At 41.4% G+C, this 14,200-nt stretch overlaps 1 protein-coding gene across 2 annotated transcripts in view; it reads right to left on the bottom strand.

The window, feature by feature from the left end:
- The window catches only part of UHMK1 (U2AF homology motif kinase 1), a 32,852-nt gene extending 22,124 nt beyond the window's left edge, over nt 1–10,728 (bottom strand). Inside the window, exons 1-4 of one of the 2 annotated variants that reach the window (XM_063627182.1) lie at nt 10,683–10,728; nt 7,748–8,040; nt 6,894–7,085; nt 3,861–3,955 (exon numbers count right to left, since the gene is read on the bottom strand). In XM_063627182.1, coding sequence (XP_063483252.1) covers nt 3,861–3,955; nt 6,894–7,085; nt 7,748–8,040; nt 10,683–10,728 — 626 coding nt within the window. Of the gene's footprint in view, nt 1–3,860; nt 3,956–6,893; nt 7,086–7,747; nt 8,041–9,703; nt 10,181–10,682 lie in introns of those variants that run through there. The other variant, XM_063627181.1, reaches the window with a different exon arrangement.
- Between the last annotated feature and the right edge of the window lie 3,472 nt (nt 10,729–14,200).

The following is a 14,200-nucleotide window of genomic DNA, read 5'->3' as shown; positions in this document are numbered from 1 at the left end:
AAAAAAAAGAAGAAAAAAGAAATAATGGGTTGGGGGTGGTGGCTTATGCCTGTAATCCCAGCATTTTGGGAAACTGAGGCTGGAAGGTCACTTGAGTTCAAGACCAGCCTGGCACATGGTGGGACCTCGTCTCTTAAAAAAAGAAAGGAAAAAGAGATAATATAGAACCAAGATAAAATGGCAGCTGGGCGCTGTGGCTCACACCTGTAATCCCAGCACTTTCGGAGGCCAAGGCAGGTGGATCACGAGATCAGGAGTTCGAGACCAGCCTGGCCAACATGGTGAAACCCTGTCTCTACTAAAAATACAGAAATTAGCCAGGCGTGGTGGCAGTAGCCTGTAATCCCAGCTACTTGGGAGGCTGATGTGGGAGAATTGCTCGAACCCAGGGGACAGAGGTTGCAGTGAGCCGAGATCGTGCCACTGTACTCCAGCCTGGGCAACAGAGCAAAAACTCTGTCTCAAAAAAAAAAAAAAAAAGAAAAGAAAAAATGGCAATATTGAATATAAGGCAAAGAAAATCAAACATATGTAGACTAGGAGGACATGAAAGTGAAAACCAAAAAGAACAGAAAAAATATTAAAAAACTGTAATTTAAGAGACATACCATATTTCTGAGAATACTGACCCAGAACAATCAAAATCAAAATATATTTTGATAAAATTACTATACATTGAAGAATAAGTTAAAATCCTCTGGGCATCCAGACAAGAAGACCAAGTGACTTTTTTTTTTTTTTTCTTGAGACAGAGTCTCACTCTGTTGCCCAGGCTGGATTGCAGTGGCACGATCTTAGCTCACTGCAACCTCCGCCTCCCGGGTTCAAGCAATTCTCTGCCTCAGCCTCCCCAGTAGCTGGGATTACAGGCACATGCCACCACGCCCAGCTAATTTTTTTGTATTTTTAGTAGAGGCGGGGTTTCACCATTTTGGCCAGGCTGGAAGACCAAGTGACTTTTAATGAAAAGGCAATTACTGAGTCATCAAACTTTCAACAGAAACACATGCAGTAATATATAAGACACTCAAGAAAACAAAAATGTATGAGATTGGGATGAGACACATATAGGACGTCCGGGGTGACCGGCAAAGTTTTATTTCTTGATGTGAATGGTAGTTACAAGATGGGTACAATGTTCCTACAGATTAAGCTACACATTTGTTTAATTAGTGTTTTTAGTGTCTGTGCTTTATTCAACAACAGCAACAAAAAAGGTTCAGGGACTTGCATGCATATATAATGCAATGCAGAAAAATAGTGGAAGGAAATACACCAAAGTGCTAACACTAGAATGTGGGTTTATAATTTTTATTTTCCTCATCATGACTTTCTATAGTTTCCAAATTTAGTATTCTATGTAAAATGGTGGGGGGGGGGGCTATTATTTAAAAAAAGTAAAAATAAGAAAGTCAATACTAGAACTTAGATGAAAATTTAACTTTCAGGCTAGAATCCATTTTATAATTTTTCACTCCCGAGATGGGAGTAAAATGCAATTTATAATATCAATAATATATCAATTTATAATATCAATGTAAAATGCAATTTATAATATCTCATATCAATCAGATACTAACAGCTATTTAAAACTAATTTGAAAAACACACACAAGTATGCGTAAAATTGGTGAAATCGGAATAAATCATGTGGATTATACCTATTTCAATTTACTGGTTTTGATACTATATATACTACAGTTATGTAAAAAGTCACCACTGGGGGAAACTGGGTAAATGGTAGGGACCTCTCTGTAACATTTTTGCAAAGTCCTGTGAGTCTGTAACTATTTCAAAGTAAAGAGTTAATAAAACTAATTTAAAGGTTTATAGGGCCAATATTCAAAGCAAACTATAATACTCTAACTCAGACAAGGGATCCATACTTTTCTAGCATATTAATTATTTTATTCACTTCCAGTCCATAGTCTAGCAACCTGAAAAGCCTACTATTTAATAACACAGTCATACACTGCATAATGACATTTTGGTCAACAATGGACCACATATACGACAGCGATCTCATAAAATTATACTGGGCTGAAAAATTCCTATCGCCTAGTGACATTGTAGCTATCATAATGTCCTATCACAACACATCACTCACATGCTTGTGGTAATGCAGGTGAGTAATGTGTTGCGGTTAGGACACAGATGTAAACAAAACTACTGTACTTGATAATGACAATACATAGCTGTGTTACTGGCTTGTGTATTTATAACTATATTTTTTTATTCCTATTTTAAAGTACATCCCCCTCCCCCAAAAAGTTGACTATAAAATAGTCTCAGGCAGGTCCTTTGTGAGGTATTCCAAAAGAAGGCATTGTTAACATAGGAGATGGTAGCTCTATGCATGTCACTGCCCTGCAGACATTCCAGTACGACAATATGTGGAAGTGGAAGACAATGATATTGATGATCCTGACCCTGTGTAGGTCTAGGCTAACGTGTGCTTGTGTCTGTTTTTAACAAAAAATTTTAAAAGTAAGTATGATAAAGAAAAATTAAAGTTTATAAAGTAAAAAAGTTACAGTTAAGCTAAAGTTAATTTATTACAGAAGAAAAAAAATTGGGGCCAGAAGCGGTGGCACACACCTGTAATCCCAGCACTTTGGGAGGCTGAGGCAGACAGATCACTTGAGGTCAGGAGTTCGAGACCAACCTAGCCAACATGGTGAAACCCCATCTCTACTAAAAATACAAAAATTAGCTGGGCATGGTGGCATGCACCTGTAATTCCAGCTATTCGAGAGGCTGAGGCACAAGAATCGCTTGAATCTGGGAGGCAGAGGTTGCAGTGAGCCAAGATTTGCCACTGCACTCCAGCTTGGGTGATGGAGTGAGATTCTGTCTCAAAAAAAGAAAGAAAAAATTTTAAAATAAATTTAGTGTAGGCAAAGCATACAGTGTTTACCCTTAGTCTTATAGTGTACAGTAATGTCCTAGGCCCTCACATTCACTCACCACTCACTCACTGAATCACCCAGAGCAACTCCAGTCCTGCAAGCTCCATTCATGGTTAAGTGCCCTATAAGGTATACCATTTTTAATCTCTTATACTATATTTTTAGTGTACCTTTTCTATGTTTAGACACAATACTTACAATTGTATTACAACTGTCTATAGTATTTGGTACAGTAACACGCTATATAGGTTGTAGCCTAACAGCAATAGACTGTGCCATATAGCCTAGATGTGGGCAGAAGTCTGTATCATTTACATTTATGTAAGTACTCTATGATGTCGGCATGGCAAAATCACCTAATGACGTATTTCTCACAACAGATCCCTATTGTTAAATGACACGACTGTATACATTTGTATTTTCAAAATATCTATTGTATTTGGATCTATTCAGATATCAGAAAAACTGTATCTGTCCCCAGACCGTTGTCAAGAGTAATTATTTAAAGTATAATAAAAAACTATCTTATTCGAAATAGTTTTTAGGTCTTTGGGGGGGAGGGGAGTAGTCCAAAAGCAAATTCAATCTTTATTTAATAAAGACTCTCTTTAAAAACCTGCTTTCCATCAAGCATATAGAACTGCCAGCGCTATGAGAGGCCAAAGGTACAGTGAATCTATCTTCCAGTGAAAAGGCAGCTGCCAGGAAAAGCTTAACATCTGATACTATAAGCAAAAGAACATTCCTTTGAAAACAAATTTGGTAAAACTATTTCATTACTTATGTTCCTTACAGGAAGCTAGCCTGCATAGACTTATTTCTAGGGGAACAAAACCTCTACATGGATCAAGCAAACTAGAAATAATAATATAAATCTGTTCAGAGAGAAAAAAGACATACCGTTTCACATAGTACATGTATGCAAAGCAAGTTTACGGTACGTGTAACATACCTTTTGATAAGGTCTCTTAGGTGATAGGCTGGAATTGCGGCATTCACCACTGCTTTACTGGCAAATATGTGATCAATAATAGCAGAACTGTTTGCCTTAAAAAACGGAGAAAAGTTTTCCTTTGGTTATTCAGTCTGTATTTATTGAGTACTAGGCATATAGCACTATTTGAGAGTAAAATGCAACAGAAAACACTATCTTCTGAGAGGCTACAATCTTTTCTTTTTTTTTTTTGGAGACAGGGTCTGGCTCTGCCACCCAGGCTGTAGTGCAGTGACACAACCTCAGCTCACTGCAACCTCTGCCTCCCAGGTTTAAGTGATCCTCCTGCCTCAGCCTTCTGCGTAGCTGGAAATACAGGTGTGTGCCATCACATCCAGCTAATTTTTTGTATTTTTTGTAGATACGGGGTTTCAATATGTTGCCCAGGCTGGTCTCAAACTCTTGGGCTCAAGTGATCTGCCCACTGTGGCCTCCCAAAGTGCTGCGACTGTAAGTGTGAGTCTTCGTGCCCAGCAAGAGCCTACAATCTTAACAGAGGAAATAATATACATAATTATACCCTTCTAGAGAAGAACATTTTTTTCTTCATTTTCAGCACCTAGCACTCTATGAACATCTACTAGATGAAAGAATAAAAAATAAATACCAAAGAAACCACATAAGAATGTAGTTTAATGCAAAAATCAATGTGTAATAGGTGACTCAGGGTATCTCTGTGATGAGTCTTCAATTGGTTTTCTTTTTTTTTTTGAGACGGAGTCTCGCTCTGTCACCCAGGCTGGAGTGCAGTGGCGCAATCTCGGCTCACTGCAAGCTCCACCTCCCGGGTTCACGCCATTCTCCTGCCTCAGCCTCCGGAGCAGCTGGGACTACAGGCGCCCGCCACCACGCCCAGCTAATTTTTTGTATTTTTAGTAGAGACGGGGTTTCACCATGGTCTCGATCTCCTGACCTCGTGATCCACCCGCCTCGGCCTCCCAAAGTGCTGGGATTACAGGCGTGAGCCACCGCGCCCGTCCTTTCAATTGGTTTTCAAGCTTAAATAAACTATCAAAGTGAATATGATGCAGTATTAAAACATCTTATTTGTCATATTACTCATTCTCTAAATCTGTACAGAATATATTTTCTCCTTGAATACTATGCTAACTCAGAAATTTAGAACTGTGTACATGAGTTAAAAGAACAGATACTATCATTATCAGTAAAATTTATTAAATACCCCGAACTGCTTGCTAAAAGTATCATTTCTTTATTAACCTCAATAGTCTTATGAGATAGATGCCATTATTATCCTCATTTTAAAGAAAGCAAACCATGGCTTAGTGAATCTAAATAAATAACTTAGTAAGAGCTTTGTGGAGGCAAGATACAAACCCTAGTAGCTTGACTTTAGAGCCTATGCTCATAATCAGTTGGCAATTTTGCCTCCATAGAGAGTGATAAAACAGAAAAATAATGTTTTATCTAGAGGCATATATTGGAGATCCCATCACTACACATCACCCCTCTAAATTTCACACAAATCTGTATGTGATCTAGTTCTGATGAGCTCTAGGCCAAGCAGATATAGTCCAAAAGGCCCAAAGACAGTCAAAGCTCATTCAAATAACTGATCTATGTCTGGATTAGCACTAAGAAAGAATACTTAGACTCTTGATTGTTTGGGATATCAATAATAAAGAATGATACTGATTTTACTCCCAAGAAAGCAATTTTTACCCATAAAAGCATCAGTTACATACATTGGGCTATTAAAATATCCCTTCCAGGAAATGCTACAACAGAAATCAGTGACTAGATGTTTAAAAGAAACAAAACTATATGTTATAATAGCTATACAGTATGCATTAGATGCTCAAAAAAATACTTGTTGCTTAGTATCAAAAACTTGTTGCTCAGTATCTAAGTTCCAAACCTCTAATATTTGAATGAACTTTTTGTGCGTTTATAAATTAGGAATTAACTACAGTATGTTTTCAAAGGTATTGTGGGACTTTAATGTTGTGATAATATCAGTATCCTTTAGGCTACTGTTTAAGTGATCCTCCTGCCTCAGCCTCCTGGGTAGCTGAGACTACAGGTGTGTGCCATCACACCCAGCTAATTTTTTGAGGTTTAATAAATACAATGCTTTGGAATGATTATTGGTCTTGATATTAAACAAGTATTAAAATACCTTTTATAATTTTTTTTTTTTTTTTTTTTTTTTTTACTAGAGACCGGGGTCTCACTACGTTGCCTGGGCTGGTCTCAAATTCCTGGTCTCAAGTGAGCCTCCCACCTCAGCCTCCAAAAGTGCTGGGATTACAGGTGTGAGCCACCACGCCCAGCAAAAATATTTTTTAACTGTAAAGCAGTTAAGATAATCTATGAAAATTATCATTTAACTTATAAGCTATGGTTGTGTTAGTAACACTTTAGAACTTAATATTACTGTTAGTAAACAAAAGAAACCACTTTTGCTTCTTCAGGAAAATGCATTCATTCAAACGTTTTATCAAGCACTTACTATATGCCAAGCCACAGGCTAGGAACAATAAGAATGCAATACTCACTAGCACACTGATAGCCATAGGAGTTGGTAGTGGCATTCAAGTATCATAAATAGAAAAAGAGGAGTATGGACAACAGACAGCAATCAAGAGTTCTCTAAAAGAATCATCATAATTGGCCAGGCGCAGTGGCTCATGCCTGTAATCCCAGCACTTGGGGAGGCCCAGGTGGGCGCATCATGAGGTCAGGAGTTCGAGACCAGACTGGCCAACATGGTGAAACCCCGTGTCTACTAAAAATACAAAAATTAGCCGGGCATGGTGGCTGGTGCCTGTAATCCCAGCTACTCAGGAGGCTGAGGCAGGAGAATTGGTTGAAACCGGAAGGTGGAGGTTGCAGTGAGCTGAGATTGTGCCACTGCACTCCAGCCTGGGCGAAAGAGTGAAACTCATCTCAAAAGAAGAAAAAAAAGAATCATCATAAATTGAATACTCTTAAGTAAGGACCCCAAAGCAAAGCACTGGTGAAGTTTACCTTCCATTCCTGAGATCTGACTGTATGTTTCAGTTTCATTCCTGAGAACATTTCCAGTAAAATGATTCCTAGGCTCCACAGATCAACAGCTGAGGTACATTCTGTATCACTCTGCAGGCCAGCCTGGGCCAAGCAATTTTGCAGTTCTGCTTCTGGAGCCCGATACCCGTCTGTCTGAATATACTTTACATCCTAAAAAAGATGAGTAAATATTACAACCGATAAAAAGCTGCTCCCTTTCTATCCATCTCTACAGTGAATTTACTTCCCTAAGAGTGCAGTAAACCCACTGCCAAGCTAAATACTAAAAATTTTTAGTCCTTGGTTACCATAATTCTTTGGTTCATTAACTGGGCAGTTCTCAGAGGCAGGCTGTACATTTCCATATAGTGCTCATAAAGAAGTCTTCTTTGGATTGTTTCTTACCTATTAGGCACTGCTGATAATAAGGACACTCTGCAAAGAAACGATCAACCATGGAGAAAAGAGGATTTGGCAGAACTATCATATGCATTCTGCCACGAGATACAGCCCCAACACTGAAGAGACCAGGAATAGTAACTCAGCAATTAGCCAAACACGCATAAAATTAAAAAAAAAATTCTATATAGGTTAAGTACTTTTAATAATTCCAGAGCTCTCGTGCTTTACTGGCTCCTCCTACCTGACCCAAACATTATGTCCTTTTTTTTACACGGTGGCACTGAAATTCTTCTCATTTACTGCATCCCCTGGCATTTCAGTATTTTAGGTTAAAATGACTTCTAAGTCCCTACTAAACTACCCTTGTCATTTAAAAATATTTGGCTTCAACCACTACATTTTAAACTGCGAGAGAAAAGGTTGTTTCTTACCTGATTGCCTTCTTTGAAGCTAAGTCCAAAGTCAATGAGTTTAAAACATTCATTCTCTGCACTCCACAATATGTTACGTGGTTTGAGGTCTGCATGGACATAGCCCTCATGATGAAGAAAAGCAAGGGCCTCCAAAACATCTCGGGCACAATGCTGTATCATCCACATGGAACAACCCTGGTGACTGGAATATAAGAGCAATTCCGAAACACTGACATCCAGGAGTTCAAGCAACAGACAGCGTGATGGCACATTTGGAGAAAAGTGGATTGTAAACACTCCATACAAAGTCACTAGAAAAAGAAATTGTAATACTTTAAAAATCAGACTCAGAGTAAGTCACTATTAAAGTAGGTAACTGCAGTACAAATTTGAGATAGTCTAGATAAGGATAACTTTGCTGAGCAAGCTTCCACTGTAATTTATTTTTCCCATGAATAAGATATTTTGGCAATTGGGTTATTTTAATAAAAATAAGATGAGACAGCCTACAACAGCTGATTACCATTCACAGATACTAAATATGGTACAGTTACTCAATTTGTGTTTCACCAAGTACTCAGTGGTGGTGAACACGAACTTGGAGTGCCAAGCAAAAATGATTAAAAGTAAAAATCCAAAATATAAATAAATAAAACTTACTGTTGCATCATGAGGTCCTTAAAAAATTTTTTTTAAGTAAAAATCCAAATATTAAGTAACTCTTTTAAAAGGAACGTCACAATGTGCAAAAACCAAAGATTGCTTCTTCATCCAAAGCAGCAGTCCAGGTCTGTCACGGTGGCTCATGCCTGTGATCCCAGCATTCTGGGAGACCGAGGCAGGAGGATTGCTTGAGCCCAGGAGTTTGGAGACCAGCCTGGGTAACAAAAGGGGACCTCTTCTCTACCAAAAATTAGCCAGGCGTGGTGCTACGTGCCTGTAGTCCCAGCTACCTGCGAGGCTGAGGCAGGAGAATGGCTTTAGGAGGAATTGGAGGCTGGAGTGAACTGTGATCTCGCCATTGTACTCCAGCCTGGGTGACACAGTAAGAACTTGTCTCAAAAAAAAACTAAAACAGAAAAATAAACAGCTCTCTATAATCTAAATACTAACAAAGAGATTAAGACTTTCCGGATAAAATTTTAATCTTGCAGAGATTCGGCAAGTCCTTAGGCTTGCAAAATTTTTCCCTTTTCAATACCAAGGTTATAGTAACAGACCATTTAGTAAACTAAAAAAATGTAGCACTAGTGTTAATCCTTCTCCAAAATGGTATTATAAAACAACTCACTCTTCAAATTAAACATGCATCATACTTGCTAGGAAATAAGACTTTTCTTTAATAACCAAAGCTAATGATAAGTTTTCTGTCGTGTAATGAAAATGAAACCTTTTCACAGATCAGTCATCAGTGATCATTACATATCTTACATTCTGAGTATCTGATTCTTGAAACAGTCTCACGACAGCAAAGGCATAGTGTTCCTAAATTTCACACTTTTATAAGGGCTCCCATGGAATTGTGAATCATTTCTTCCAAATCCGTACTAAAGATATAACATGTGAGCTATGTGAGTTACTAGCATTGATGTCACAAGGCCCAGACATAGTTCCCATTTTCTACTGGTATGCAAAGATTCAAAAATTTCCAACAAGACACGACAATCTAGCAGACATGCCTCCTCACACTAGAAAAGATATTTCTGTATGCTAATGAATGCGGCATTCTCCGATGATACTCGAAGACAGAATTTACTGAGCATCTATGTGACACCTGGCAAAGCAGACCACCAACTCCACTATACCGCAGACAGTAATAAAGTGAAAGCGGAAAGGGGCCTGGATGGGGTGATAAAGAGGGCTAGACCCGCTTCTCCCGCAGAAGGGGAGGAAGATGGAACGCCAGACAGCGAGAGGAAGAGTGTGCTCGGACTGTGACCTGGGCAAGAAGAGAAAGGAGACAGAGGCAATTACCGATGTTTCTGTGACCCTGCAATTGTTCCAGCGCCGCCCTCTCTTTGCGGAAACCATACTCGGCGGCAGAGGCCGCAGCCCCGGTGGTTCCTGGCGGCAAGAACTGCTTGAGGGCGCCGGGGGGCGAGCCAGGGTTGCCGCAGCAGCGAACCCGATACACCGAGGCGGAGGAGCCGCTACCCAGACGGCTCTGTACCTGCCACAGCCGTCCGAAGGCCTCCAGAAAACGCGGCGGCTCTGCGCCCCAGGCGCAGCCGGATCCCGCCATCGGTGTGGGTTAAGGGCACGGACACGGGAGCTGACGCGACGCCTGAGGCAGGCCGGCCGGGCCCGGGGTCACATCCCCGCCAGCCGGACCAGCGGCTCCGCAGGGAGTGACCTGCAGCCGCCTCACCGACTCCCGGGACTTCAAGCAGCCATGACACCGGAAGCCGTGGAGCACCCGAGTCCCAGAAGCCGGAAATGGAGGAAGAGCCTATCTTATAGGCCGAAGGGGGGGGCTCAGAAGGGGGGGCTCAGAAGGGGCGGGGCCTAGAAGTGATTAGACGCGCTGGGTTTGGAAAAAAGAACCGAGAATAAGAAGTAACCTTAATTATTGAATATCTACCATTCCAGGCCCAGTGTTCACATAGACCTGAAGCTAAAACTGGTCCTTTTTCTTGTTGAGGCACCTCACCTTACCTCACCACTAGGAACCCAGAAAAATAAAACCCAGCCTACATTTCTCATAGAAAGGATCCCAAGGAAAACACCCGAGGAACAAAAAGAGAGAGTTTACCATCACGTCCAGCTCCACGGTCACCAGAACCCATGATTCTGGATGCCTAGACCTTTGTGCTTCTTTTAGATGTAAACCAAAAATAACAATTCTAAGCCCCCCGCGCCGCCAGCCATCGGAATGGACTTTCTCCTAGGCCAGGGCACTCTAAAATTCTGGTTCAGGCCATGACGGGAAGTGGGGGTCCGACTAGCCTCATACCTCTCTGGTTAAGGTCAACACAGACCTTCGGTCTGGTAAGAAACATTTACAATCTATTTTCTCGGAAGCCTGCTACCTGGAGGCTTCATCTGCCTGATAAAACTTTGGTCTCCACAAGTTCTTATGACAACCCAGACATTCCTTTCTATTGATAACTCTTTCAACCAATTGCCAATTAGAAAAATTTTAAATCTTCCTATAACCTGGAAGGACCCATTTCTCCCCCCACCAATTCCTGCTTCGAGTTTTCCCACCTTTCTGGGCCAAATCAATGTATTTCTTAAATGTATTTGATTGAAGTCTCATGTCTCCCAAAATGTATAAAACCAAGCTGCACCCCAACCACCTTGGGTATATGTTCTCAGGATCTCCTGAGGGCTGTGTCACAGGCCATGGTCACACATATTTGGCTCAGAATAAATCTCTTCAAATATTTTACAGAGTTTAACTCTTTTTATCAACATAGTCCACCTTGCCTATGGCTCCCTCATCAAAAAACATTCACCCTGGGCAAACATGGATCTGTTTCAAATTTTTATTTTTCATTTATTTATTCAATTATTTTATTCATTCAGCAAATGTTTATTGAATAACAAATGTAGGCCGGGAGCGGTGGCTCACGCCTGTAATCCCAGCACTTTGGGAGGCCGAGGCGGGTGTATCACGAGGTCAGGAGATCGAGACCGTCCTGGCTAACGTGGTGAAACACCGTCTCTACTAAAAATACAAAAAATTAGCCGGGCGTGGTTGCAGGTGCATGTAGTCCCAGCTACTCAGGAGGCTGAGGCAGGAGAATGGCCTGAACCCGGGAGGCGGAGCTTGCAGTGAGCCAAGATCGCGCCACTGCACTCCAGCCTGGGCGACAGAGTGAGACTCAGTCTAAAAAAAAAAAAAAAACAAATGTAGCAAATAGGCATCTCAATCCGCAAACTAGGGTGTGTAAGAAACGTACCCTTCTTTGCTTTTCAGTCATTCAGCCTTTTCTATTTCAAGCTGTATTCTGATTGTGTGGCAAAAACTTAGTATCAGACAATAGGCCCTATCTTCTTTTCCTCAGGTTTTGTGTAAGTTCCCAGCCAGATGAGATGATTCATGTAGTGCTAAGTGGAAAGTTTGAGGAGAGGTTGAGGACTAAACTCTGACCTGTCTTCTCTCTTGCTCAATTTTTTTTTTTTTTTTTTAGACGGAGTTTCACTCTTGTTGCCCAGGCTGAAGTGCAATGGCACGATCTCGGCATCTCGGCCCACCACAACCTCCGCCTCCCGGGGTCCAGTGATTCTCCTGCCTCAGCCTCCTGAGTAGCTGGGATTACAGGAATGCGCCACAAAGCCGGCTAATTTTGTATTTTTAGTAGAGACAAAGTTTCTCCATGTTGGTCAGGCTGGTCTGGAACTCCTGCCCTTGTGACCTGCCCGCCTCACCCTCCCAAAGTGCTGCGATTACAGGCATGAGCCACCGCACCCGGCCCCAAATTCTTATCTAAGGGATGTGAGGAGTCACAGCCTACAAACCATAAAATCTCATCAGACTGTCACAGGTGTTCAAACCAGAGCAGCTCCATCTTGAATAGGAGCTGGGTAAAATAAGGCTGAGATCTACTGGGCTGCATTCCCAGGAAGTTAGGCATTCTAAGTCACAGGATGAGATAGGAGGTCAGCACAAGATACAGGTCACAAAGACCTTGCTGATAAAACAGATTGCAGTAAAGAAGCCAGCCAAAACCCACCAAAACCAAAATAGTGGTGAAAGTGACCTCTGGTCGTCCTTACTACTCATTAGATGCTAATTATAATGCATTAGCATGCTAAAGGAAACTCTTACCAGCACCATTACAGTTTACAAATGCTATGGCAACGTCCGGAAGTTACCCTACAAGGTCTAAAAAGAGGAGGAACCCTCAGTTCCAGGAATTGCCCACTCCTTTCCTGGAAAACTCATGAATAATCCACCCCTGTTTAGCATATAATCAAGAAATAACTATAAATATGAATAACTATAAGTCGAGCAGCCTAAGCTGTTGCTCTGCCTATGGAGTAGCCATTCTTTTATCCATTTTACTTCCTAATAAACTTGCTTTATGGACTCATTCTGAATTCTTTCTTGCATGAGGTCCAAGAACCCTCTCCTGGGGTCTGGATAGAGACCACTTTCCAGTAACAAGATGGGTTTGTTTGTTTGTTTGTTTGAGACAAAGTCTCACGCTATCGCCCAGGCTGGAGTGCAGTGGCATGATCTCGGCTCACTGCAACCTCTGCGTCCTGAGTTCAAGGAATTCTCCCACTTCAGCCTCCCGAGTAGCTGGGATTATAGGGATGTGCCACCATGCCTGGTTAAATTTTGTATTTTTAGTAGAGACGGGGTTTTGCTATGTTGGTCAGGCTGGTCTTGAACTCCTGACCTCAGGTAATCCTCCCACCTTGGCCTCCCAAAGTGTTAGGATTACAGGCATGAGCCACTGCACCTGACCACAAGATGGGTTTTATTTAACCCCATATAACGTGACTTACTTTCCAACCTAACTCTGACATAACATCACATGACAGATAAAGAAGAAATACAAGTATTTTAACCCCAAATATATTTCTTTTTTTTTTTTTTTGAGACGGAGTTTCGCTCTTGTTGCCTAGGCTGGAGTGCAATGGCGCGATCTTGACTCACCGCAGTCTCTGCCTCCTGGGTTCAAGTGATTCTCCTGCCTCAGCCTCCTGAGTAGCTGGGATTACAGGCATCCACCACCATGTCCCGCTAATTTTGTATTTTCATCATGTTGGCTAGGATGGTCTCTGTCTCTTGACCTCGTGATCCGCCTGCCTCAGCCTCCCAAAGTGCTGGGATTACAGGCATGAGCCACCATGCCCGGCCTCTTTTTTTTTTTTTTTGAGACAGAGTTTTGCTTTTTTTTTTTTTTGAGATGGAATTTCACCCAGGCTGGAGTGCAATGGTGTGATCTTGGCTCACTGCAACCTCTCCCTCCCGAGTTCAAACGATTCTCCTGCTGGGATTACACATGCCTGCCACCACACCCAGCTAATTTTTTTATTTTTAGTAGAGACGAGGTTTCACCACGTTGGCCAGGCTGACCTCGAACTCCTGAGCTCAGATAATCCACCCACTTTGGCCACCCAAAGTGCTGGGATAACAGGCATGAGCCACTGTGCCCAGCCCCCAAATATATTTCTTTGCTATATTTTGAAATGGCCCTGCAAAGCCTGTCTTTTGTGGGGGGAAATTTGCATCTGTAAATAATCTATGTTAACATAACTAGGGCTTTTCCCCTTTCCAGGCCCTCCCAACCCTGAAGATATTAAATGAGAGTCTAGCACCTTTTAAAGGTCCAAATATGAAACATTTTTCATCTATTATCTCTAAGGATGACCATCTATGAGACTTCATCTACATAATGAGATTCTTGGTCTCCACAACACCTTATCTTTTTAATTTCTTATTAATTTTTATTTTTAAGTTCCAGGGTACATGTGCAGGATGTGCAGGCTTATTACATAGGTAGGTAAATGTGT

Source organism: Symphalangus syndactylus, chromosome 12 (genome assembly GCF_028878055.3).
Source record: "Symphalangus syndactylus isolate Jambi chromosome 12, NHGRI_mSymSyn1-v2.1_pri, whole genome shotgun sequence".
NCBI classification, from domain to species: Eukaryota; Metazoa; Chordata; class Mammalia; order Primates; family Hylobatidae; genus Symphalangus; species Symphalangus syndactylus.
This window is presented reverse-complemented; position numbering and strand designations above follow the sequence as displayed.